Raw genomic sequence first — 27,457 nt, 5'->3', positions numbered from 1 at the left:
ACCCGGGAAAATTTGAATTCCTTTTCCTGTCTGGGCACTTTGAATCTGACGTCCTGGTTGGACATCGGGGCGAGCTCCGCAGCACCTGCAACGATGCAGAGCTCTCCAGCAGAGGAGTCCGGGCAATCCAAGAATAGAAAGAGGTCCCCAGCATGGACTGACCGGGAAGTCATGGATCTGATCGCTGTGTGGGGCGAGGAGTCTGTGCTGTCGGAGCTGCGCTCCAACAAGCGGAATGCGAAGACCTTCGAGAAGGTCTCCAAAGCCATGATAGAGAAAGGATACAGCCGGGATGCGATGCAGTGCCGCGTGAAAGTCAAGGACCTGAGACAAGGTTACCAAAAAGTCAGAGCGGCAAACGGACGCTCCGGAGCACAGCCCCAGACATGCCGCTTCTACGAGGCACTGCATGCCATTCTCGGTGGGTCTGCCACCACTGCCCCACCAGTGACCGTGGACTCAGTGGATGGCATAGTGAACCTGGACAGTTCCTCGGCGATGTTCGCCGATGGGGAAGATGAGGAAGGGTTTGTGGAGGATGGCCCAGGCGAACACACTACCGCTTGCCCTGACAGCCAGGATCTCTTCATCACCCTCACAGAGATCCCCTACCAACCGTCCCCGCCCATTAACCCGGACTCAGACTCAGGGGAAGGATCAGGCGGTAAGTGCTATAAACATGGAAACTTTTATTTTTTTAAAAACAGGTATAGAAAAAATAGAAATACTATATACAAAATTTTAAATGTCAAACTATATAAATAGTAGGTCCACACATATAGGGATTGAACAATAATCCTCTTGGGACAGTTCAACAAAGCTCTCAGAGAGCTGCTCGAAAAGCCTCCGCAGGAGGTTCCTGGGGAGAGGTGCCTTATTCGGTGCTCCATGGAAGCACACTCTTCCGCGCCAGGACATCCTAATGTAGAGAGGAATCATCGCCTCCACCAGCATTGCTGCATATGGTCCTGGTCTGTGCAGGGCTTCCATTAGCATCCGCTCTCTCTGACTCCGAGTGACCCGCCTCAGGGTGATGTCGTTCTGGACAGGCTGCATCTAAGTAGGGCAATTAGTGTATTGTTACTATTGTTAATGGTTTAAAATTAGGTTGCATAACAACGACCCTCGCTTAACAGCCACGTGCTGGAGGCCACAGAGAACAAGCATACATTGATCTTTCCCGTGCACTGGCGGGAGGGGCTGGAAAAGGCTCAGCCTTTCTGCTTTCCAGATTGCCTTTAGCAGGAGAGCACAGCTATCCACTAACTGATAAGCATGATCTACTTTAAGGCTTACCAGGACTGTCTGCAAGACGGATTCAGCTGTCTCTCCCCGCTTGTCCGCTCTCCTGTGCAATGGCGCCGCCAATGAGAGCGTATTCCGAAATCTCGAACTTGTCCTGAGATCTCGTGGAACTTGGTGCCCTGTATGGTCTTGTTCAGAGAAACTGACTAGACTGTGTTCACTGTTTGCAAACATGTATCTGTTCAAGGAAATCACTTACTGTTTCCCATCACACAGCTTCTGCTCTTTCCCGGACTGCCCCGGCATCCCCCTCGCAGAGGCTGGCTCAGATTAGGCGGCGAAAGAAAAAGACTCGGGACGAGATGTTCGCGGAACTGATGGCCTGCTCCAGAGCCGAGGCGGCCCAGCAGAGCCAGTGGAGGGAGACCCTCTCTCAGCAGCAGCGCTCACACAGCGAACGGGAGGACAGGTGGCGGCAGGAAGACCAGCAGGCGACTCAAACGCTGCTTGGGCTAGTGAGGGAGCAAACGGACACGCTCCGGCGCCTTGTTGATGTTCTGCAGGACCGCAGGCAGGAGGAGAGAGCCCCCCTGCACTGTATCTGCAACCACCCTCCAACGCCAAGAAGTCCTGTCCCCCCCTCACCGAAAATTACAAGACGGAGGGGCGGTAGGGGCCGTGAGAACTGTCACTGCACCACAGCTGAGCGCTAATGTACCACACACCTCTGACGCTATAACTGTGTAGAAGCGCTTCCCTTACAGGATCACCCAGTCCCAAATCCAAGTTTCATCACCCCACTATGTAGTAGATTAATAAAAGCTGTTTGTTGTTGTTCACTCTTTCCATCACGTCTTTCGTGTCAGAAGACTGTGTATGTGGGGGGGGGGGCAGGGGATTTATAATTGCACGGGATAGCCTACGTTAGCAGGGTACAGACTATTGGGGGCAGGATCAACTGCAGGGCACACACAGACTGCAGTCAGTAGTCACCAGGGTCACTCTGTGTGGTGTATGCTGCCCCGGGTCATTCTGTGATGTGTACGCTTGTCCACGGTCCTAGCGCCTGCCACCCCCTAATGTTAAGGCATGCTGCCCTTACCATGCACTTCCACCGTAGGCGCGATCCTCTCCGCTGCCCTGAGCCCCAACAAGAGCCCTCATCCACGGACAGATACTCACCCTTCCCCCACACCCCTCACCCCTTCCTACGCCCAAACCCACAGCCCAGAGCCTGCATCCAAATCCCTATCCAAAGACGGCACCACTCGCCCCTTCCTGCAAACCCACCCCTACATGCACAACCACTTGAAACCGTCCCCCACCCCAGAGACCTATGTAGGAGCAGGAGGCTGTCCATTCTTTCGGCACGGGTGTCTGGCTGAGCGTAAACAGCAGCCAGGCGATTTGCCTCAACCTCCCATCCGGCCAAAAAGGTCTCGCCCTTGCTCTCACAGACATTGTGGAGCACACAGCAAGCAGCAATAACTACGGGGATATTCTTTTTGCTGATGTCCGAGCGAGTCAGTAAGCTCCGCCACCTCCCCTTAAGATGTCCGAAAGCACACTCCACCACCATTCTGCACTTGCTCAGCCGGTAGTTGAAGAGTTCCTTCTCACTGTCCAAGGCGCCTGTATAGGGCTTCATGAGCCAGGGCATTAGCGGGTAGGCTGGGTCCCCGAGGATCACTGTAGCCATCTGCACATCCCCAACTGTTATTTTGTGGTCCGGGAAGAAAGTTCCTGCCTGGAGGCGTCTAAACAGACCAGAGTTCCTGAACACACGCGCGTCATGAACCTTGCCTGCCCACCCGACGAAGATGTTGGTAAAACGTCCCCTATGGTCCACCAGTGCTTGCAGCACCATTGAAAAGTAGCCCTTTCGGTTAATGTACTCGCTGGCCTGGTGGGCTGGTGCCAGGATAGGGATGTGAGTCCCATCTATAGCCCCACCGCAGTTTGGGAATCCCATCGCGGCGAAGCCATCTATGACGACCTGGACGTTTCCCAGAGTCACTACCTTTGAGAGCAGTTGCTCAACGATTGCGTGGGCTACTTGAATCACAGCAACCCCCACGGTAGATTTGCCCACGCCAAAGTGGTTCGCTACTGACCGGTAGCTGTCTGGCGTTGCAAGTTTCCAGAGGGCTATGGCCACTCGCTTCTGCACACTCAGGGCTGCTCGCATCCGTGTGTCCTGGCGCTTCAGGGCAGGGGCCAGCAAGTCACAGAGTTCAAGGAAAGTGCCCTTACGCATCCTGAAGTTTCGCAGCCACTCTGTGTCATCCCAGACCTGCAGCACTATGCGGTCCCACCAGTCCGTGCTTGTTTCCCGGGCCCAGAATCGCCGTTCCACACCATGAACTTGACCCATTGCCACCATGATCTCCACTGCGCGGCGTACCCTGCTTTGTGAGATGTCTGCGCCACTCTCCTCACCGCGCTGCCGGAGCCTCCTCACCCGATTTCTCAGCAGCTGACTGTGGAAGAGGTGGACGATAAGGTGCGAGGAGTTGACAACGGCCATAAGTGCAGCGATGATCGCAGCGGGCTCCATGCTCGCAGTGCTGTGGCGTACGCGCTGTAACCAACCAGAGAAGGGCGCGAACAGATTTCCCGCCGGCGCTTTCAAGGAGAGAGGGCGGGAGTGACGGTTCAATAATGACAGTTACCCAAAACCACCCTCGACACATTTTTTCCCCCAGCAGGCATTGGGGGCTCTACCCAGCATTCCAATGGGCAGCGGGGAGTGCGGGAACTGTGGGATAGCTTCCCACAGTGCACCGCTTCCAAAGTCGACGCTGGCCCCGTGAATGTGGACTCAGAAATTCGAATTAGTGTATTTAGTATGGATACACAAATTCGACTTCATAAGGTCGAATCCACAAATTCGAACTAAGTTGATTCGAAATAGTCTTGTAGTGTAGACAAGGCCTGAGGCTCCTTGCAGTACCCAGAGCAGGTCAGAGCCATAGGGGGCTGAGGCTCCTTGCAGTACCCAGAGCAGGTCGGAGCCATAGGGGGCTGAGGCTCCTTGCAGTACCAGAGCAGGTCGGAGCCATAGGGGCTGAGGAGCCCGGTGGTACTGAGAGCCAGGTGGAGCCTTGGGGGCTGAGGGGCTTAATGTCATTGCGTAAATGTTTGGTTTTTTCCTGCTCTCACAGAAGCTGAATGTTCCCTCTGGGCTCTCAGTCACATCTCCCCAGAAGCGCAACTGGTTCATTCACCCGCTGGGCAGGCGACAGGCCTTTCCCATGTGGATGATGTTTGCCTCAGCCATCCCTGCACTCCTGGTCTTCATCCTCATTTTCATGGAGACCCAGATCACCACGTGAGTACTGCTGCCTGCACCCATAGCTCCCTCGTTCCACTGGGCTCTGAGCCAGTGCCTGGCAGCTGTGCGGGGAGATGGACGAGGTGGGGGGTTCTCGACGTTGGGCTGGGCCCCGGATGTTCAGCCGCAGTCACAGGCTTGGGCTGCAGGGTGCCCAGTCTGGATGTGAGGAGGCAGGGTTCTGCTCCCTGGGACTCTCCTGTCATGGCCCTTCCCGCACAGCGACTGTGGCTGTGGGTTCCCCTCCCCTGCCAGGTGGAGCCTGCATCAGCCTCGCCCAGGAAAGGAGCCTGTCCCTGGGCTTGGCAGACAGGAGAATGGCCAGGAGCGGCGAAGAACATCCTCTCTTCCCCCACGTGCCAGGCTGGACTCTCCCCTGCCCCGGCAGCACAGGCACAGGGGGGACCCGGGGCTGAGCAGGCCTGGCGCCAACAGCAGGACCCTCTTCTCCCCCCAGCCTGATTGTCAGTAAGAAGGAGAGGAAGCTCATGAAAGGCTCTGGTTTCCATCTGGACCTGCTGCTCATTGGTACCATGGGCGGGCTCTGCGCGCTGTTCGGGCTCCCTTGGCTGACTGCCGCCACCGTGCGCTCGGTCACCCACGTCAATGCCCTGACGGTCATGAGCAAGGCCATCGCTCCGGGGGAGAAGCCGAAGATCGAGGAGGTGAAGGAGCAGCGTGTGACAGGAGTTGCAATAGCTGTCCTCGTCGGTGAGCCCCAAGCTACTGAACCTGGGGGGCAGAGGTTGTCCAGGGAGAGGGTTAGCAGCATCCCCGTGGCCAGCAGCCCTACTCTGCCCCCCAGCCAGCATGTTGGGACTCCCTCCAAGACCTTTGCACACAGCTTGTCCAATTCGGGGAGAACACTCGACCTACTCTGAACCTCACCTCTGTATTCCTAGCTCATCTTGTCTGTTGTTAGTAAAGGTTCCTGGCTGTTCTCCCTCCTGTCTCAGCTGGCCCTGACACTCTGTCTCTTGCCACCTAGTGGTCTCTACACCTCTCAAACTCTAGCCTCCAAGAAACGAGGCCTCCCTCCAAGTGGTAATTACTCACGTCAGCCCAGGCCTAGTTACACAGCGCCCCTACCTAGTGGCCAGCACCAGTGCCCTGCCCACAAAACCAGTGCCCCGCCCCACTCCCCATGGCCATCGCCCCCACCTCGCCGCCAGCACCAGTGCCCTGCCCACAAAACCAGTGCCCCGCCCCACTCCCCATGGCCATTGCCCCTACCTCCCTGCCAGCACCAGTGCCCAGCCCACAAAACCAGTGCCCCACCCCACTCCCCATGGCCATCGCCTCTACCTCCCCGCCAGCACCAGTGCCCTGCCCACAAAACCAGTGCCCTGCCCACAAAACCAGTGCCCCGCCCCACTCCCCATGGCCATCGCCCCCACCTCGCCGCCAGCACCAGTGCCCTGCCCACAAAACCAGTGTCCCGCCCCATTCCCATGGCCATCGCCCCTACCTCCCCGCCAGCACCAGTGCCCTGCCCACAAAACCAGTGCCCCGCCCCACTCCCCATGGCCATCGCCCCGACCTCGCCGCCAGCACCAGTGCCCTGCCCACAAAACCAGTGTCCCGCCCCATTCCCCATGGCCATCGCCCCTACCTCCCCGCCAGCACCAGTGCCCTGCCCACAAAACCAGTGCCCCGCCCCACTCCCCATGGCCATCGCCCCCACCGCCCCGCCAGCACCAGTGCCCTGCCCACAAAACCAGTGCCCCGCCCCAGTCCCCATGGCCATCGCACCCACCTAGCAGCCTGCAGCAGTGAGCTGACCACAAAACCAGTGCCCCGCCCCACTCCCCATGGCCATCGCCCCTACCTCGCCGCCAGCACCAGTGCCCTGCCCACAAAACCAGTGCCCCGCCCCACTCCCCATGGCCATCGCCCCTACCTCCCCGCCAGCACCAGTGCCCTGCCCACAAAACCAGTGCCCCGCCCCACTCCCCATGGCCATCGCCCCTACCTCGCCGCCAGCACCAGTGCCCTGCCCACAAAACCAGTGCCCCGCCCCACTCCCCATGGCCATCGCCCCCACCTCGCCGCCAGCACCAGTGCCCTGCCCACAAAACCAGTGCCCCGCCCCACTCCCCATGGCCATCGCCCCTACCTCCCCGCCAGCACCAGTGCCCTGCCCACAAAACCAGTGCCCCGCCCCACTCCCCATGGCCATCGCCCCTACCTCGCCGCCAGCACCAGTGCCCTGCCCACAAAACCAGTGCCCCGCCCCACTCCCCATGGCCATCGCCCCTACCTCCCCGCCAGCACCAGTGCCCTGCCCACAAAACCAGTGCCCCGCCCCACTCCCCATGGCCATCGCCCCTACCTAGCCGCCAGCACCAGTGCCCAGCCCACAAAACCAGTGCCCCGCCCCACTCCCCATGGCCATCGCCCCTACCTCGCCGCCAGCACCAGTGCCCTGCCCACAAAACCAGTGCCCCGCCCCACTCCCCATGGCCATCGCCCCTACCTTGCGGCCAGCACCAGTGCCCTGCCCACAAAACCAGTGCCCCGCCCCACTCCCCCTGGCCATCGCCCCCACCTCGCTGCCAGCACCAGTGCCCTGCCCACAAAACCAGTGCCCCGCCCCACTCCCCATGGCCATCGCCCCTACCTCGCCGCCAGCACCAGTGCCCTGCCCACAAAACCAGTGCCCCTCCCCACTCCCCATGGCCATCGCCCCTACCTCCCCGCCAGCACCAGTGCCCTGCCCACAAAACCAGTGCCCCATCCCACTCCCCATGGCCATCGCCCCTACCTCCCCACCAGCACCAGTGCCCTGCCCACAAAACCAGTGCCCCACCCCACTCCCCATGGCCATCGCCCCTACCTCCCCGCCAGCACCAGTGCCCTGCCCACAAAACCAGTGCCCTGCCCCACTCCCCATGGCCATCGCCCCTACCTCCCCGCCAGCACCAGTGCCCTGCCCACAAAACCAGTGCCCTACCCCACTCCTTCTGGCCAGCACCTCTGCCCTGACCCCAAAACCAGCATTGCTACTTTGCAGCCATCAACCTTACCTAGCATGTACAACCAGTGCCCTACTCGTTCCCCACAACTAGTGCCCAACCTGCACCCCATGGCCAGCGCCCCAACCCTGCCCCTGACAGCTCCCCATGGCCAGTGCCCCTCCCTGCCCCCACAGCTAGTGCCCGACCTGCGCCCCTGCCCTGCCCCTGGCAGCTCCTCACAGCCAGTGCCCCTCCCTGCCCCCACAACTAGTGCCTGACCTGCTCCCCACAGCCGGTGCCCCAGCCCTGCCCTCAACAGCTCCCCATGGCCAGCGCCCCAGCCCTGCCCTCAACAGCTCCCACGGCCCCAGCCCTGCCCCCAACAGCTCCCCACAGCCAGCGCCCCTCCCCTCCCCCACAACAAGTGCCCGACCTGCTCCCCATGGCCGGTGTCCCAGCCCTGCCCCCAACAGCTCCCCATGGCCAGCGCCTTAGCCCTGCCCTGACAACTTTCCATGTCCAGCGCCCCAGCTGCTTCTCCCAGCCAGCGCCCCTCCCCGCCCCCACAACAAGTGCCCGACCTGCCCCCCACGGCCGGTGCCCCAACCCTGCCCCCGACAGCTCCCCACAGCCAGCGCCCCCCCCCGCCCCCACAACAAGTGCCCGACCTGCCCCCCACGGCCGGTGCCCCAACCCTGCCCCTGACAGCTCCCCACAGCCAGCGCCCCTCTCCTCCCCCACAACTAGTGCCCAACCTGCACCCCATGGCCAGCGCCCCAGCCCTGCCCCAGGCAGCTCCCCATGGCCAGTGCCCCTCCCCGCCCCCACAACTAGTGCCCGACCTGCGCCCCAACCCTGCCCCCGACAGCTCCCCATGGCCAGCGCCCCAGCCCTGCCCCTGGCAGCTCCTCACAGCCAGTGCCCCTCCCTGCCCCCACAACTAGTGCCTGACCTGCTCCCCACAGCCGGCGCCCCAGCCCTGCCCTCAACAGCTCCCACGGCCCCAGCCCTGCCCCCGACAGCTCCCCACAGCCAGCACCTTAGCCCTGCCCTGACAACTTTCCATGTCCAGCGCCCCAGCTGCTTCTCCCAGCCAGTGCCCCTCCCTGCCCCCACAACTAGTGCCCGACCTGCCCCCCACGGCCGGTGCCCCAACCCTGCCCCCGACAGCTCCCCACAGCCAGCGCCCCTCCCCGCCCCCACAACTAGTGCCCGACCTGCCCCCCACGGCCGGTCCCCCAACCCTGCCCCCGACAGCTCCCCACAGCCAGCGCCCCTCTCCTCCCCCACAACTAGTGCCCAACCTGCCTCCCATGGCCGGCGCCCCAGCCCTGCCCCCAACAGCTCCCACGGCCCCAGCCCTGCCCCCGACAGCTCCCCACAGCCCTCACCCCCGCCCTGCCCCCAAAAGTTCCATAGAGCCCCCGCCCCATCCCGCTCTCCACAGCTCCCTCAGCTGGGGGCTCGACAGCGACCGCCCCTACCCTGGACTGTGTGGCAGCTAGAGAGACGCAGGCGGTGTCAGGACAGTGTCCATGTGCAGCGGATGTGCGGCTGGGGTACATGTACCTGAGCTCTGTGCTTGCAGGCTTGTCCATTGTGATGGGCAACATGCTGCGCCGGATCCCCCTGGCCGTGCTCTTCGGCATCTTCCTCTACATGGGGGTCACGTCTCTCACCGGCATCCAGCTCTACGAGCGTCTCCTCCTCATCTTCATGCCGTCCAAGCACCACCCGGACCACGTCTACGTCGTCAAGGTGAGTGAGCAGGGGCAGTTCAGGGAGCTGGGGCTGGGACTGGGACATGGGGGTGACTGGCGGGTGGGGACCAGGGAGAATGAGAGGCCCTGGGTGGGAGAGGTAAGAGGGGAACTGTCCGTGAACTGTCTGGAGGAGCCGAACATTCAGTGGGGCCGTGCTGTATACAGGGCGCTGGGACTGGGAGGTCGTGGTGATGCACAAGCGGGGGGGGCCGTGCTGTAGACAGGGCGCTGGGACTGGGAGGTCATGTTGACACATGCGCAGGAGGGGCTGAGTGTTCAGTGGGGCCGTGCTGTAGATGGGGCGCCGGGGCCTAGTGTTCAGTGGGGCCGTGGCGTAGACAGGGCATCGGGGCTGGGAGGTCGTGGTGACATGCGGGCAGGAGGGGCCGAGTGTTCAGTGGGGCCGTGCTGTAGACAGGGCGCTGGGGCTGGGCAGTCATGGTGATGCACAGGCGGGTGGGGCCGTGCTGTAGATGGGGTGCCGGGGCTGGGAGGTCGTGATGACGCGCGGGCTGGAGGGGCCGAGTGTTCAGTGGGGCCGTGCTGTAGACGGGGCGCTGGGGCTGGGTGGACAGAGCGAGGCTGGAGGGGCCGAGTGTTCAGTGGGGCCATGCTGTAGACGGGGCGCCGGGGCCAAGCGTTCAGTGGGGCCGTGGTGTATATGGGGCTGGGAGGCCGTGGTGACACGCGGGAGGGAGGGGAACGTGGCTTATCTCCCTGAGGGATGGTGAGTTACTAGCTGGACTCGTGTCCCCAGGTGAAGACCTGGAGAATGAACCTCTTCACCTGCATTCAGCTGGCCTGCATCGTGGTGCTCTGGGTGGTGAAGTCAACAGTGGCCTCGTTAGCTTTTCCCTTTGTCCTGATTATGACGGTGCCCTTACGACGCTTCCTGCTGCCCCGCTTCTTTCAGGACCGGGAGCTCAAAGCCGTAAGCCGTTGTGTGTGACCCGCATCCGTCTCCTCGGGGCAGGGCCGTCTTCAGTTCGCTCAGGCAGCTGGCATGTGGGGCACTGCCTGCCCAGAGGGGCTGGGAGCTTTCTCCAGCTTGTAGTGGGTGGTGATTTATCCGCAGTAGTGCCTCGGCCAGGCAGAAGCCTGGAACGGGGGCTCCCCGCTCCAGCTCTCTCTCCACGGTGAGGGCTGCTGGATCTGGTGAGGTTAGGCTGGAGCTGTCTGGCCGTCCCCTCCCTGGCGACGGTCCCCCAGACGTTGAGTTTGTCAAACACAGGGCTCTCCAGACTGAGAGCCCAGGGGCTGGGGCCTCTTCCCATCTTCTGTGGGTGGCGTCCAGGGTCCTCGCCACCGAGAAGAGCCTGCGTCAGCAGCTGGAGGTGTGGAGGAGTTTCACAGCCATTCCTAAGGGCTGCTGCCACCTAGCAGATGAGCCAGCCCCGGAGCTGTCAGGGGAAGGACACCAGGCCGGAGAGTGGAGAGGGAGGCATGGGGTGCGCAGGAGGGGGAAGGAGACAATGTGAGCGCCCTGCGACATAACGGGCAAAGCGCTCGATACCAACATCCCCCCAGCGGGGTGAGTGCGGGCCCTGGCTCCTGCCCCGGGCTGGTGTCTGAGATTGGCGGGACAGCCACCAGGAGCCTCGCTCTGGTCGCTGCCATGCCCCTGCCCAGCTTCTGTCTCTGCCCACAGCTGGACTCGGAGGATGCGGAGCCGAACTTTGACGAGGACGGCCGGGACGAGTACAACGAGATGCACATGCCTGTGTGAGCGGCCGCTCCGCCCCCTCCCTGTGGAAAGCTGCTCGTTCCCACGCGTTCTCCTTGGCTACGGCCCAATCAGAATGGCTTTGAACTTACTACACGTCAGATGTTTTCCTGTCTGGACCAAAGAGCAGCAGTGTCGGAACCCTGGAGGGAGGTGGGCAGGGCCGTTCCTGACCCCACCCCTCACCCACTCAGTGGAAGTGTGAGTCTGTCTCCACCCGTACCCAGCGGGAGACGCTTCTCGCATCCAGAGGCTCTGTAGGGGCCTGCACTGCCTCGGGTCATGGGTCTCCCTTACTGGAGACTGGGGGTTGCATTGGTATGTGGGTTAGCAAAGGGGGGCCATGCAGCTGGGAGCCACCACCTCCCGTCCACTCACCACAGAGCTCCGGCTCCTCCAAATGCCAGCCCAAGCGCCACGTTCCACTGAGCCTGAGGCAGGCACGGGCCCCGCACAGAGCCCGTCCGGACTCTGCCTGCGCAGGGCAAGACTCCGAGTTGCCTGCTCTGCCGCCCCCAGCGGGGCTGCCCAGCTCCCTTAGCAGGCACACAAGGGGCTCCTTGCACAACTCCCTGCCACGGGCTGCTTCGCATCTCAGGCTGCCCTGCCTGGTTTGCTAACAGCGCTCCTGGGCCAGCCTGGCTGCAGCACGGCCAGGATTATGGGAACTCAGGAGCCCAGGCTCTCTGTGCTACTGGCCAGGCACCTGTGTCCCAGCAGCAGGGCCTCGAGGAGTTCAGATCCCATCCCCCTGCCTGTCCGAGCCCATTCCCTGCTGATCGCTCCAAGCTGCATTTCTGGGGTGGCGGGGTCTGAGGTCATGGGCATTGCCGCGGTAACCAGCTGTGATGTCAGTGTTAAGGCTTGTGATGTCTGCAGGGGAAGGAGCAGCAGGAGCGGCCTCCTAGAGCAGGCAGGGCTGAGAGGGCTTCCAGGGGAAGTGTCTCCCACGCAGCCATGTCAGTCCCAGGATATTAGAGACACGCGGTGCAGGACCTGCTTCAGCTGGTGAGAGAGCAGCTTTGGAGCTTGCACCAAGCTCTTCTTAAGGCTGAAAGCGCCTTTCTTACCAACAGGAGCAGGTCCAGTAAAAGATGTTCCCTCCCCGCCCTTGTCTCCCAGCAGCAGGCATCCACAGCACGGGCATTGGGGTCACCAGGACACAGCCTCCACCACAGTGACTGGGCCACTCAGGCCCTGGTGACTGGGTTGCTGTGGCCCCCAACCTCTCCTATCCCCATACCTGGGCCACCCACAGTGTCTGGAGGCACCTGATAGCCAGACCCCCTGGCACCCAGGCCTGTCCCTGGGCAACCCTGAATGTCTTCCCACCTGGAAGGCCCGAGGTCTCTCCAGCTGTCAGGGTCTGAGGCCTCATGTGGGTCACTGCCTGGGCCCTTCAGCGCCCAGCTCTCCCTGTAGCTCTCGCCAGCGGTGCTCACAGCCTGGAGTGGGGTAACCTGGCAGCTGCCATGGAGCGTGAAGGTCACTGGTACCAAGGCTCGGTGGGGAAGGAGGCCCTGTGTGAGAAAGCCAGAGAAGGCAGGCGCCCGGCCCCTCCACACAGGCATGAGAGGAAGGGGGACCTTGTGGTGCAGGCGCTAGCCTGGGAGTCCTGCCTCCACCAGAACTTCCTGTGGGACCTCAGCAAAGCCACTGACTCTCCCTGCCTCCGTTTCCTATCTGTGAAATGGGGCTGATCCTTCCCTACCTCACGCGTGGAGACGCTCACTATGGTGTGGGAGGCTCAGACGCTACAGCCACAGGGCCATATGGATACCCAGCCCGGTGGAGGGGAGCCTTCAGAGCCGGGGACCTGCTCCCGCTGGGCCACAGCCTGGCACACCAACAGCCCCTGTGATGCCAGTGAAGCCTCCTGGTTAGGAGATGTGTGTGTGAGTGTGTGTGTCTGTGGCTGCGTGTCCTGTCCCTGTGTAGTGTAGGAGGCCTGCTGTTGCTGTGTCCCTGCCAGCCCGGCTGTGTGTTGTGACTCATCTACCTGTATTGGAAATGGCTGCACCAATAAACCCTTCACAGGAACTGAGCTACCGAGTCTCTGTGCATGCTACAGCCCACGGGGGAACAGCTGCTCCTCCAGGGCAGCAGGTCCAGGAGACCAGTGGGGCTGCCTGATCATGTTTCCACCCCCATCCACCCCTCGCCACCCATGGCCTGGGAACCTGGAAGTGGCACTGATGCCCAATGTCCACACAGAGCTGTGGGTGGGGGATGCCAGGGGACTGAATTCCTGCTCTGGCCCATTGGTGCCACTCAGAAAATGGGGAAGGGGTGAGAAGAGCAGGGCTCCGGGAAGCCCCACAGAGCCAAGGTTCTCACTGTCCCCAGCTCCATGGCAAAGAGGAGCCCGCAGGCCCTACCCAGCTGGCAGACACTCAGCCCCCAGCCGTACATGAAGCGGGCTCCCTTTCAGCTGGCTCGTGCGCTCAGTCTCGAGGTTAGAGCAGGGCTCGGCGGGACGCCTGGTTCTAATCGAGCTCTGCCCTGTGTGCCTTGGCTGAGTCTCTTCCCCGCCCCATCTCAGTTTGCTCCTTCGCGGCCTGGCTTTACCCTTCTTTGTAGAGCCTGGCCCGACCCTTGCTGGAGGGGTGGGGGGGCACCTATGAAAAGCCAGCTGCTCGCACTCTCCCATCACCAGCATCTCTGCCATGGCACTGAACTGCTTGGAGTTGCAGGGGAATCTTGCCTACAGCGGAAATGACTGGCCCATGGGGTAATGGGAGGGGCTGCCCAGTCTCCAGCTACCCCAGACTCATGCAGCAGAATTCAGTGCCCAGGACAAAGATGTAAACTCCACAAACGTGCGAGTCTCAGCCTGGCCAAGCTGGGCCTGAGACGTGGTCAGCCGGGTCATAGGGGTAAGCGGAGCAGTTCCCAAGTCTGGGTCATGGCCCCAAGTGGGTCGTTCCATCAGTGGTGGGGCTGTGGCAAGCCCAAGGGCACGGAGCATGCCATTTTGGGCTCCTAACTGGTGTCCTCCATGCGGCGTGACCTGATGCACACCGATACCATGCACCCGAAGTCACGCTGTGCAGAGGATGCCATTTTAACTCATGCTGTCTGGGGTCGCGGGGCAGCAATGGGGGCCAAGATTCCTAGCAGGGCGCTCTGGGAGCCCTAGAGCTGGGCTGGCCCAGGCCTATGCTGATGGCATTTAATGTGGATAGCTCCAGCCCTCGGCTGGTCCCCGGGGAACTGGAACAGCTCATGGCCTCAGCTGGACACAGCACAGACACCCCCCAGGGGTTACCTTACCTGGAAATACCGTCGGCATTACACAGCATCCTGGGTGCATTTTCTGCCCCCTCTGGCGGCAGAGTCTAGGGCTGGTGCTGTGGGTCCCAGGTGGCATGTGGGCTGAGTGTTTGGACGGCAGGGACACTGCTGGGAAGGATAAATTAAGCCATACATGGCTGGGGGTGGGGGGGATGTTCGCTGCTCAAGGCTTTGGCCTCAGGAATACTGAGCTGGCCTGGGGGCCTGGACTCTGCTGGGCAGATGCCGCTATTCCTTGCAGTCACAGGTGGGGGAGCTGAGTCCCTCCTGCTCTCGCTTTCCAGGTTTAACTTCTGTTCCTGAAAGATGTGCCCCCAAATCTCAGAGAGGCGAGAGCCGCTGGCAGCAGCAGCTGTGGGGCTCCCACCGCTGGAAGGCAGGTCAGAGATGCATGTCAGACTCCAGCTAGCAGAGGGCAGTCACGCAGGTACACGCATGTATGTTGAGCAATGCACATACACATGCACACAGAGTCTATCCAGTGGCGAGCTGGAGCCGGTTCACACCGGTTCACGCGAACCAGTTGTTAAATTTTGAAGCGGTTTTAGAACCAGTTGTTAACCCGCTTCCTCCCGGGAAAATACGGACGTATGGTAACCCTACTGGTACAAAAAATACATACTCAGGCCCTTAAACCAGAACTTTTTATAGGGAACCGGTTGTTAAGATTTTGGCAGCTCATCACTGAGTCTATCAATTAACAGAGGCAGCAAAACGGGGTCCAGTCCCTCCTGCCATTGTCCCTCCCTGAGGGCAGGACTCAGGCTTTATTTGTCGGCATGGGAGACACGGTGGAGCAATGCCCTGAGTCACACAGGGAAGCAGAGTCCGTCCTACTTGCTGGCAGGAGCTGCTGTAGTGCGGCCTGGTCCCTGGCCTGTAGCGACTGCTCCAGCTCTCTGCAGTGCTGCTGCAACTGGGGAAGAGGAGAAGGCGTCACACGTGCGCTGGCCCCTGTACTGTCAGCTGGGTCTGGCCATACAGGCCGCGTGGCAGACGATTTATGAGGATTCCACTCTGGCTGCCACATCTGTCCTGAGAATCCTCGCCCACCCCTTGCGGGAGTCCCGTTCTCCTACTAGATGGCCCTGTCCCCGCTCCCTCCTGCTGCCCTCAGTCTCAGCTGGCCTGAGATCCATACACTGGCTAGCAGGCTCTCCCGCGAGTCCCACACGTCCATTTGCACCCACAAGCCCATGTTCATCGATTTGCACGCGTGCCCACACACATCCCAGGGCCTCTCTCTCATGTACATACGCTCACTCGAAGGCTCAGGCCCACACACACCCCTGGCCCCCCTCTCACACTCTCAGACCCACAGACACCCCACACCCCTTCTCTCACACACACGCTCGCTCACACTCTCAGGCCCACAGACACCCCACGCCCCTTCTCACACACACACGCTCGCTCACACTCTCAGGCCCACAGACACCCCACGCCCCTTCTCACACACACACGCTCACACTCTCAGGCCCACAGACACCCCACACCCCTTCTCACACACACACTCGCTCACACTCTCAGGCCCACAGACACCCCACGCCCCTTCTCACACACACGCTCGCTCACACTCTCAGGCCCACAGACACCCCACGCCCCTTCTCACACACACGCTCGCTCACACTCTCAGGCCCACAGACACCCCACGCCCCTTCTCTCACACACACGCTCACTCACACTCTCAGGCCCACAGACACCCCACCCCGTCTCACACACACACGCTCGCTCACACTCTCAGGCCCACAGACACCCCACGCCCCTTCTCACACACACACGCTCGCTCACACTCTCGGGCCCACAGACACCCCACGCCCCTTCTCTCTCACACACGCTCTCTCACACTCTCAGGCCCACAGACACCCCACGCCCCTTCTCACACACACGCTCACTCACACTCTCAGGTCCACAGACACCCCACGCCCCTTCTCTCACACACACGCTCGCTCACACTCTCAGGCCCACAGACACCCCACGCCCCTTCTCACACACACACACTCACACTCTCAGGCCCACAGACACCCCACGCCCCTTCTCACACACACGCTCACTCACACTCTCAGGCCCACAGACACCCCACGCCCCTTCTCTCTCACACACGCTCGCTCACACTCTCAGGCCCACAGACACCCCACGCCCCTTCTCTCACACACACGCTCACTCACACTCAGGCCCACAGACACCCCACGCCCCTTCTCACACACACGCTCACTCACACTCTCAGGTCCACAGACACCCCACGCCCCTTCTCTCACACACACGCTCACTCACACTCAGGCCCACAGACACCCCACGCCCCTTCTCACACACACACGCTCGCTCACACTCTCAGGCCCACAGACACCCCACGCCCCTTCTCACACACACACGCTCACTCACACTCTCAGGCCCACAGACACCCCACGCCCCTTCTCACACACACACGCTCACTCACACTCTCAGGCCCACAGACACCCCATGCCCCTTCTCACACACACATGCTCGCTCACACTCTCAGGCCCACAGACACCCCACGCCCCTTCTCTCTCACACACGCTCGCTCACACTCTCAGGCCCACAGACACCCCATGCCCCTTCTCACACACACACGCTCGCTCACACTCTCGGGCCCACAGACACCCCACGCCCCTTCTCTCTCACACACGCTCGCTCACATTCTCAGGCCCACAGACACCCCACGCCCCTTCTCACACACACACGCTCCCTCACACTCTCAGGCCCACAGATACCCCACGCCCCTTCTCTCTCACACACGCTCGCTCACACTCTCAGGCCCACAGACACCCCACGCCCCTTCTCTCACACACACGCTCACTCACACTCTCAGGTCCACAGACACCCCACGCCCCTTCTCTCACACACACGCTCACTCACACTCAGGCCCACAGACACCCCACGCCACTTCTCACACACACACGCTCGCTCACACTCTCAGGCCCACAGACACCCCACGCCCCTTCTAACACACACATGCTCACTCACACTCTCAGGCCCACAGACACCCCATGCCCCTTCTCACACACACACACACTCAGGCCCACAGACACCCCACGCCCCTTCTCACACACACACGCTCACACTCTCAGGCCCACAGACACCCCACGCCCCTTCTCTCACACACACACTCACTCACACTCTCGGGCCCACAGACACCCCACGCCCCTTCTCACACACACACGCTCGCTCACACACTCAGACCCACAGACACCCCACGCCCCTTCTCACACACACACGCTCACACTCTCAGGCCCACAGACACCCCACGCCCCTTCTCACACACACACACTCACTCACACTCTCAGGCCCACAGACACCCCACGCCCCTTCTCACACACACACACTCGCTCACACACACAGACCCACAGACACCCCACGCCCCTTCTCTCTCACACACGCTCGCTCACACTCTCAGGCCCACAGACACCCCACGCCCCTTCTCACACACACACACTCGCTCACACACACAGACCCACAGACACCCCATGCCCCTTCTCACACACACACATGCTCACTCACACTCTCAGGCCCACAGACACCCCATGCCCCTTCTCACACACACACGCTCGACCCATGACAGCAGCTAAGCCTCTTACTGCATCAAGCTGCCGAATAAGACATGGTCTGAGCTCCAGCTCCAGCAGCCAGTCGCTCTGCAAGATGCTCTTACGATACTCCTCCAGCTCCATGTGCCGCTCCAGGTCCTCCAGCTGTCTGAGCGTTGCCTGGCACTGGCTGCTAAGCAGTGGTATGCTGCCAGGCATGTCCCAGTCTGCCTGCTCCAGCCTCTGCTGGAAAACGTCCAGCTTGCGCCTTGTGTCTTGCTGCTCCAGCTGCAGCCTGGAGATGCTCTGGGTTAGCTCGTGCAGCTGAGTTTCCAGCACTCCAGCTCGTTCCACTCGCCAGAGCAGGGCCATCAGCTCCTCTCGACTCTCCCGCAGCTTGGTTCGCGTCGCACTGACGTTGCCCAGCCAGCCACCTCCATCATGGGAGCTGCAGCTGCTCCTGCTTCTCCTGGGTCTGGGATGTAACTGGCCTCCTGAGAAACTGCTGCAGCCATTGGCAGACTCAGGGAGGCTGATGGCCACTCCATTCCTCCAGGGCTCAGAGGTGCCAGGAGCCAGCCCAGTTCTCCGCTCGCCCGTCTCCTGGCCTGGCTCTGACAGCAGCTGGAAGATGCTGTATCTGCTTCCATGGAGACTGAGCCACTGCCTGGCAAGCGCTGCCGTGGCCAAGCTCTTGTGAAAGATGTCAGGGACCAGCCTCAGAACCTTCACAACGGGGCCAGTGTTGGCAAAGCCCCGCAGGGCGCACAGGCTCTGGGAGCTGAAGACGCGGTCGTCAATCACCCCCCCGTTGAGCAGCAACGCCCACTTCCTCCTGACGGCAAACAGTTGCTTGGCGATATCTGCGATGGAGGTCACAGTGTGGGACCTCTTCTCCCCGCTGTGCCCAGCACCAGATCCGCTGCAGGAACCCCCGGGAGACCGGCGCTCGGCCCCGGCATCCAGCTCATCATGGACATACAGGTGCTCACACAAAGGGAACACGACCTTGGCATCAAACGTCTCTTTTAAAGCATTTAAGTATCCCAGGTAGGAGCCAAGCCAGGCGACATAGCTAGGGACATCACAACTCTCAGCGCTGCCTGTAATTTTCACGGTGGCCTGGCCTGGCCAGTCCCTGCCCTCAACAAGCTTTTCCAGCTGCTCCAGGCTTTTCACCTCCCAGGTCGGGCTCCCGGGGAGCAGCAGCAGCAGCACATTGTAAAGCGTGTGCAGGTCAAAGTCTTTCTGGCAGCTCTGCACGTGTGCCTCGAAGGCACGGATCTCGTCCTGGAGGGCAGAATACAAGGTTTCCATGGATAGCCTGGGTGACCTGAGATGGCAGAAAGGAGGTGGAGAAATGTGAGCTGAGCATGCACCACTCTGGCCCCCAGAGCCAACCCCACAGACCCCACTGCAGCCAGTGAGCAGCTGAAAGGTGGGCGAGTAGCAAGGACCATTGGAGAAAATACATGATGCAGCTGCTGGTCAGTGGGTACTTTGCACTGAGCAGCAACCTGGGGAGGGAGAAGCACTAGGCTCGCCAATAGCCATCTTTCTATCTAGCATTATCCAGGCAAATCAAATACATAAGATCTGGCGCAGAGCAAAAGTAACAGCCTGGCCAAAACTGGGGAAAGAGAGAGAGACCATCGACGGTGAACAAGTTGCTGTGCCCTCTCTTAGCTCAGCTGCATGTACTCAGCCTTCATCGACGTGCCCCACTGCTGATGATCTCTGGCGTGTAGCTCAGGCAAGTTTCAGATCAAACCGCAGGACCTGTGATCACGGGCTGGCACTCACCCCCACAGCGAGCATGGCAGCCAGGCCAAGCAGAATTCATAACTCTTACAGCTGCATGTGACACGATGTGGCACACCGGCCTCCTGTACACAGTCACTGGGCTCTCAGGGCTATGGAGCCGTGGCCAAGAGGCCACGGATTCCAAGCTTCACTTGGACAAACACCAGCATGCGAAGGTCCCAAAACAAGGGTCTACCTCAGGGCTCTGACACTTTTCAACCTCTTCACAAATGACTTCCCAACACTACGGCCAGGCGTTTTATCTACGCAGACGACAGCTGTCTGGAAGCACAGGACCAGGGTTTCAATCACAGCAGTCCTGAACGGTGACATGAAAGAGAGATGGCCACTGCTGCAAAGGATGGAGACTTAAACCTTGTACCAAAAAGATTATTTCTGGTTGGCGTCTTTCCCCACTCACGGCCCCAGGTCTGCTGCAGGGAGCAGGTAGAGTCTCTCCCCGCTCCCCCCTCCTGCGAGAACGAAGGACGGCCCTCTGCTCCTGCCCCTCCCTCACCGCAGCACCCAGCTGGGAAGGGGCAGAGGGGACCCCTCTGCAGCCTCCCTCACCCCAGCCTGGGAGAGCAGGGTGAAGATCCCTAGGAGGAGCAGAGGTGAGATGTGGGGGGGGATTGATGTGATGGCTGGGGGACACGATTGATTCCTGGCCGGGGGGACATGGGGGTGGGCAGATGTGGGACTGCGCTAGTCACATACACACACACACACACGTTTTTCCAGACCACATTAAGCGCTGAATGGCAGGTGAGAATAGCAGTGGTGTGTAACCCACACTTGCCTGTTACAGAGCAAGCAGGAGCTGGCAAAACATCGCTGTGTTTAATGCGTTCATAGGGCACATGTCGGACGAGTGTGTTAAATGTGCTGAGTATTGATGCTGATGTGCTGCTTGTGCGGAAATTGGGGCCCGGCCTCAGGAAATAGCTCACCTGTGCTGTGCGGGAAGGCAGCTGCAGCAAGCATGGGCTCAGGCAGCCTGAGCTAAACTACAGATGGGAGGTATTTACGCAATGAAACAGGAAAAAGGGCTTCACCCAGAGACAGTCCTTGTCTTCTCTACTTCAACATCCAATTAAACATCATTTTACTGGTAAGCCCTTAGTCCTGGGGCCTGACCCCCAGAGCGCCATAGAGCACAGGCCCGAAGGGACCAGCAGATCATTCTAGGCTGACTTCCTGTGTCTCACAGATCTCACCCAGCACCCACACACCAAACCTAACAACTTAAATTAGACCAAAGTATTGCAGCCCATAGGAGACTAGACTTTACATGTCCTAAGCAGAGAACAGGAGGGACCGAGGGACACCAGGAACCAAGGACCCTGCAATGTCAGGTAAATGATTAGGTGAGATACACCCAGATAATCCTGGCAAATGACCTGCACCCACACACTGCAGAGGAAGGTGAAAAAACCAGAAGGTCCTTGCCAATCTGACCTGGTGGAAATTCCTTCCTGACCCCACATGTGGGGATCAGCTAGAGCCTGAGCATGTGAGCAGGAGCCAGCCAGCCAAGCCCCTGAGAGAGAGTGCTTGGTGCCACCTCAGAGCCCTGGCCCTCCTCAACCAGTGTCTCATGTCTAGCCGTGCCCATCCCTGATGTTTCAAAGGAAGGAGATTAAAAAGCCCTCCCAGAATACAATGGGGGAAAATCCCTTCCTGACTCCTGCAAGTGACTAGCTGTAACCCTGAAGCATGAGCTTTTAGGCACATAAGACATAAACCAGAAGTGAGTCCCAGGGCTGTTAAGCCCTCCTCCCCCCAGCAACCACGTCCCACAGTTGCACTCATAAATTTGTAGGCAGCTTGGTAGTGATCTCTCTTGGTGGATAGGGAGAAGAGCAGCCCAGAGCGGCAGGTGATCTCCAGACGGGCAGGGGCTCCAGGGGAGGGAGCTTTCTGCTGGCGGCTGTTATTGAGCCTGGGGAAATGACAGAATGGGCCAGGGCCTATTTGCATTTCAGTTATGTCACAGTTTGGGGCATTCTGCTTAAAATACAATGAAGTTTTGAGTTTGGGGCAATAAAATGCTATTGAGCTTGTTGGGAAATGACGGGACAGGAGATGGACACCACGACCGTAGTCAGGAACAGGTGGGTAAGGCAGGCGTGGTCAACTTTTTTCCTTTTGAGGCCCACCAACATGCTATAAAATGTTCATGGCCCCCCTGTGCTACAATAGCTGGTTTTCTGCATATCAAAGCTTGGGCTGGTGTTAGGGGGCAGCAAGCAGGGTAACTGCCTGGCGCCTCATGCCACAGGGGCCCTCACGAAGCTACACTGCTCAGGCTTTGGCTTCAGCCCTGGGTGGTAGGGGCCTTCAAGCAGTGGGGCTTTGAATTTCTGCCTTGGGCCCCAGCAACTCTAAGGATGGCCCTGCTTGGTGGACCCCCCTAAAACCTGCTTGTGGCACCCCAGGGGGCCCCAGACTCCTGGTTGAGAACCACTGGGGTACGGGAGCCTGGAAAGGGCAAAGAGGGAAAGTGAAGAGATTTTTAGTAGTGGGTGAGAGTATCTGGCTGGTGCTACGGTGTCTGTGAGGGATCAGCTGTTTGTTTTCTGAGGAGCTAAGCATGCTGCAAAATAAAGGTACACGGCTTGGGGGTGGCCGGCTGGGCTGGGCTGGACTGAAGCCATAGGGAGAGCAGTACCCTAACTAAGGCACTGGAATGTGGGCTTTCCTAGTAAGCAATTAAAGCTGAAATCATTCCCGATGGGACAGGTGGGAGAGCCCCTGAAGCAGCCTGTGCAGCACTGCCCTGTTATGTTCCTTCAACTTCACCAACCCAGGACAACAATCTGTGAGTGAGGGAGCTGGGGAGGAGGGAACTGACCAGAACACAACGACCACACACAGGTGCCAGAGGACTCCTGTTCAGATGCCCTGCAGTAGGATAGAGAGTTTACCTAATATTGCTAATGTATTAATTGCTGCTTCCCCCACATTCATTCTGTTGCCCCTCCTGTGAATCCCCCTAAAATGTCTCTTTGTTTTAAATCCCTGGACTCAGTGCTTGTGAGTAAGGGAATAGTGCCCCTCAAAGGTGCCCATGGGGTATAGATTGTTTCCCCAGGTTTGTGGGGAGACTGGCTGTGATGAGGTGTACTCCCCACACTGTCCCTCAGAGGGCTGAACAGGGCCCACTGGGCCTCAGCAGCTAATTAGGCCACAAAGAGGGGAGATGATCTGGAGGAAGCTAATTAGACAAAGGCTCACCTGTGAGGGAACAGGTTGGGCTTCCCCAAAGCCAGGTAGAAGGCAGCAGCTCCCCTCCCTGAGGTGAGGGAGATGGACGCTGCCCAGGAGGAAGGAGCCCAGGGGTGAGACCGGTACAATGGTGGAGATGCAGATCTGAACTGTTCACTGCTGGGCCCTGGCACCCAGACCAGAGTGTGGGCCTGGGCTCCCCTACCAGCCACTGCAGAGTGGGCCTGTTTGGGGACAGCGAGCAGGAAGACTGCTGGAGTGACAGGGTCAGGGCAGTGGGTGTGAGGACAGATGCTGGCTGTGTGGATAGAAGAGACTTTGAAAGACTGCCCTGGAAGGGGAGCCCACTTAGTGACCTGGCTGGAGGATGAGTCACAAAGAGGCGGCAGCAGCTCCTGGGCTGAGGGATGCTGTGTGACCCAGGGAAGGGACCTTCCCTGGCTTTGAGCTATTCCCCAGAGCCACCAGGTGGAGGTGTCATCCCAGCAGTGAGTAAAGCTGCCCCCCAGCCAGTTTTATTTAAGCCTCTAGGAAGAACCCCTGGAAAACTGAACCCAGACCTTTTTGCTGCCAACAATACCTGATAGTGTCCATACATTTTCCGTTTTTCAAATGGCTGCAGAATTTTGTCTTGAGAATGCAGAAATACCTGGCAGGGACAGAAGAGGGTTTTTTCCAGTGGGGTTGGGAGTAGCAGGGCTTTGAGGCACAGGTGATGGTTTGAGATTATGAGGTAATTGCATTAACTAGGTTTTCCTTCTTAGATGGATAAACTGTTGACTATACTGATACTTTCATTGTTATCATTCTGGTTCAACCTAACATGCTGTTGAGATGAATGGGGCAGGTAGGGTGACCAGAGAGCAAGTATGAAAAATCGGGACAGAGAATGGGGGGTAATAGGAGCCTATATAAGAAAAAGCTCCAAATAGAGGGACTGTCCCTATAAAATCTGGACATCTGGTCACCGGTCTCTGTGAAGACTGCATCAGTTACACTGTTTATGTTTCACTCTTTTTGTGCACACACAGACTAGAAATGCCATTCTCTTTTAAATGAAAGACTAGATGCTGGACCACTGGTCTGCAGCAGAGGGGGAGTCTGTGGCAATTCCACATCTGTGGAATGCAGCCGGGAGCCATTTGTCAAAGATCTAGGTGTCTGTAGTGTGTGCAGAGGGTGGGTTGTGGAAAAAGTTGTCTGTGATGCCCTGTCCCTTTAAATGTTTGAGCACCACCCCCCACCCCAGTTCAAAGCCTCCCTTTCCCGCTGGCTTCAGTGTGTTGCAAGAAGAGTCAAGCAATCACAGTACACAGCTGGGTTTGTCAGTTGTGTCTGGGTCAATCTCCTTCTCTGCTGGGTCCAGAAAGATAACGGTGTGGATCAGTATTGTCTGAGCTGATTTCACTAATGAGCTGGTGGGAGTAGGAGCAAGCTACTCTCACCTGACACTTCCAATTAAATTAAATTGGGAGGAGCTGTGAGTGGCAGGGAACAAAGGGTGCTGGAGACTGGAATTCTGGCCAGGAAGGGGTTCAGAGGCGAGTGATGGGCACCAAGGGAGGAGCTGAGGGACATCAAGGAAGATTCAGCTAATAAATCTGGGGGGGAAGCACCCAAACCCTAATCCATTCCCAGGGTCGCTGGGGAGCAGGAGTGGCTGAGAACAAGCAGGCAGTTGAGGAGGGAATTAGATGTGCAATGGGATATAGCTGCATGGTCTGGGCAGTTTAGGTCTGAATGCACAAAGGCACCATCACCTAAGAGAGCCCAGAGGTCACAGTGCTGGTGGGCTGCACCTCGAATGAGGTTAAATTCTGGGTCCCTGATCATCAAAAGTGCCTGGAACATCTGGGCCTGGGAGTGCTGAGAAGAGCCAAACACAGAGCAAGGGTGGGGGGTTCCTGCTCTATCTTGGAATGTGCCACTGGGGCTTGGCAGGGTGTGAAGACAGGCTGCACATCTGGGAAGGGCGTGAAGCCCAAGTGAGGAGAGGCTGGCTTGGGTGGGAGCCGTTGTGAGATGAATATTGGGAACTGCATTCTGAGGGTGAGCTGCATTACATACCAGAGGAATAAATCCCAGGGAAGGAGAGGAATTATTTAAGCTTAGTACCAATGTGGATACAAGAACAAATGGGTATAAACTGGCCATCAGGAAGTTTAGACTTGAAATTAGACGAAGGTTTCTAACCATCAGAGGAGTGAAGTTCTGGAACAGCCTTCCAAGGGGAGTAGTGGGGGCAAAAGACCTATCTGGCTTCAAGACTAAGCTTGAAAAGTTTATGGAGGGGAGGGGATGGTATGATGGGATAGCCTAATTTTGGCAATTAATTGATTTTTGATTATTAGCAGGTAAATATGCCCAGTGGTCTGTGATGGGATGTTAGATGGGGTGGGATTTGAGTTACTACAGATAATTCTTTCCTGGGTGCTGGCTTGTGAGTCTTGCCCACATGCTCAGGGTTTAACTGATCGCCATATTTGGGGCCGGGAAGGAATTTTCCTCTAGAGCAAATTGGCAGAGGCTCTGGAGGTTTTTTGCCTTCCTCTGCAGCGTGGGGCACGGGTCACTTGCTGGAGGATTCTCTGCACCTTGAAGTCTTTAAACCATGATTTGAGGACTTCAGTAGCTCAGATATAGGTTAGGGGTTTATTACAGAAGTGGTTGGGTGAGATTCTGTGGCCTACGTTGTACAGGAGGTCAGACTAGATAATCGTAATGGTCCCTTCTGACCTTAAAGTCTATGACTCTATTAGGCTGTGTCTGTGTTTCCCAAGCACTGGACTGGACACTAGAAAATGTCCTGTAGGGGCCATGCCTGGCCTGGCCTCTAGGTGGATGCAGCTAACTCCCAGATGCCCCAGAGATGAGTGCTGTGGAAATGCTGTCAATACAATAAACTAACAGATCTCTTCAACCTGGACCATCTGTGCTTCCCCTGCATTCCCCCTGCACTGCTGCCCTCTCATCCTTCCATGTCTCCTGTCTCCTTCCCTACAAAGCCAGTTCCTCTCTGAAGCTGAGAACTTACCAGCTCTGGGAAAGGCAGCTGCTGGCAGAGGGGAGGAAGTGCTGGAGCTGGGTTCTGCTGCACTGAGCCCTTTGCTCTGTGCCATGGAGGAGAGGCAGGGCGCACAAACCTACCTCGCCATGGAAACAGCAAGTTCAGACATGCTGCAAACACTGGGATCCCTAAGCACCAACCCTGTAGCCTATCATGCCCAGCCCCAGGCAGTGGGGGCGGAGTGCAGGCTCCAGGGGGAGGGGATGCCTGGGTATTCCAGTCTCAGCCCCTCCCAGCAGGGGCCACTGTAGGCAGCGGGGCAGGAGCACTGGCTGGGGGGAGCTCCCACCTATTCTAGTCCCAGGATCTCCTAGCTGGGGGTGCTGCAGGGAGTGGGTCAGGGCTGCTGGGGGAGGGGAATGGTACTCCTGGGTACCCCAGTCCTGGCCCAGGGCTGAAAGTGTCCTAGGCCTGGCAAATCAAGTTTTCTACAACTCCAGGCAGGTCCCTGGGGGCCACGTTTCGCCTGTCAGGAATCGGGGCCTGCAGCGCAGCCAGCGTCTGGGCCGCCTAAGGAGTACAGCTGGCCTGGCAGGCTGCCTGATTAGCTGCCCTGCCGGAGAGAGAGCAGGAGTCCGCAAACCGCCCTCAAGCCCAGCACCAGCAGCAGTGGGTGGCTCCTGCTCCTGCTTTAACCCAGCCCTGCCCAGCTTCAGGCCGCCTGGCTGCTGATTTCTGGCTCTGGTCCTGACCCGAGGCCTCTATCCCTGGCTGCCGACTCCTGCCATAACCGCCTGGCACAAGCGCCTGCTGACCCAGCCCTGTCTGGTGGGGAAAACCCCTCTGCTGGCTGCTTTCCCCATAGCCTCACCTCCCCCGGGCTGCGGTAGGAGGCAGGCAGAGCTCTCTGGCCCCTCCGAAGATGAGACTGTTCTCATGGGCGGGGGGGCGAAGAGCCCAGCTGCTCAGGACACACCTGCCCCCTCCTCCTCCTCCTCCTCCTCCTCCCTGTAACACCTGGCCTGGGAATGGGCACAGGGATCCTGCTGCAGCCCCATGGAAGAGCAGAGGTGAGGGACATGAACTACTTCAACCAATGTCTGGCATCCCCCAGCAGGGGGCGCTCTGGGGGACGGAGCAGGAGCGCTGGCTGTGGGGGCACTTCTGGCTACTCCAGCCCCAGCCTCTCCCTGCAGGGGGTGCTGTGGGGGTTGGGGCAGGAGCTGCCAGTGGGGGCGTGTAGCAGGGTGGCCCCTGCTCCTGCCCTGAGGGGTTTAAAAGTGGCCTGGCAGGGCTTGAGAGCTGCTGCTCTAAAAGCTGGGCTGATTGAGGGAGTGGCTGCAGGTGGGGCCATGCCCCAAACTGAGCCACAGGCCTTATAAAAAGGCCAGGGAAGCCAGAAGCCCAGACACTCTTCCTCTGCCTGAAGAGGAAGAAGGGCCTGGCTGCAGGGGCTATAGGGTGAAGCAGGGCTGGGGAAGGCTGGGGAGCTCCAGCCTAGAAAGCCCCAGGCTGCGGCCTAGCATAGGGCAACTGGTACTGGGGGTTGCAGAGGGCAGCC

At 59.3% G+C, this 27,457-nt stretch overlaps 2 protein-coding genes across 2 annotated transcripts in view; one reads left to right on the top strand and one right to left on the bottom strand.

Annotated features, from left to right (window-relative positions):
- SLC4A3 (solute carrier family 4 member 3) overlaps positions 1–13,050 on the top strand; it is an 86,048-nt gene extending 72,998 nt beyond the window's left edge. Inside the window, exons 19-23 of the mRNA XM_044978494.1 lie at positions 4,410–4,576; positions 5,037–5,290; positions 9,125–9,294; positions 10,057–10,230; positions 10,948–13,050. Coding sequence (XP_044834429.1) covers positions 4,410–4,576; positions 5,037–5,290; positions 9,125–9,294; positions 10,057–10,230; positions 10,948–11,025 — 843 coding nt within the window. The 3' untranslated portion in view covers positions 11,026–13,050. The remainder of the gene's footprint in view (positions 1–4,409; positions 4,577–5,036; positions 5,291–9,124; positions 9,295–10,056; positions 10,231–10,947) is intronic.
- Positions 13,051–15,036: 1,986 nt separating this feature from the next.
- LOC123343389 lies at positions 15,037–23,567 on the bottom strand. The gene is made up of 4 exons (XM_044978498.1): positions 23,470–23,567; positions 19,858–19,980; positions 17,910–19,191; positions 15,037–15,232 (listed from the first exon to the last, which is right to left on the bottom strand). Exons 1-4 carry the CDS (start codon positions 23,481–23,483, stop codon positions 15,077–15,079), a joined length of 1,575 nt encoding a protein of 524 aa, XP_044834433.1. The 5' UTR covers positions 23,484–23,567; the 3' UTR covers positions 15,037–15,076.
- Positions 23,568–27,457: the final 3,890 nt, after the last annotated feature.

The sequence above is a fragment of the Mauremys mutica genome, chromosome 10 (genome assembly GCF_020497125.1).
Source record: "Mauremys mutica isolate MM-2020 ecotype Southern chromosome 10, ASM2049712v1, whole genome shotgun sequence".
Classification (NCBI taxonomy): domain Eukaryota; kingdom Metazoa; phylum Chordata; order Testudines; family Geoemydidae; genus Mauremys; species Mauremys mutica.
This window is presented reverse-complemented; position numbering and strand designations above follow the sequence as displayed.

What these genes read in the sequence shown, in the direction of transcription:
- LOC123343389 (XM_044978498.1), bottom strand. An exon ending in AAAAGTGTCAGAGCCCTGAG is followed by an intron (nt 19,192 to 19,857) that starts GTAGACCCTTGT and finishes CTGCCATCTCAG; the next exon opens with GTCACCCAGGCTATCCATGG. An exon ending in TTATTCGGCAGCTTGATGCA is followed by an intron (nt 15,233 to 17,909) that starts GTAAGAGGCTTA and finishes CCTCTTCCCCAG; the next exon opens with TTGCAGCAGCACTGCAGAGA.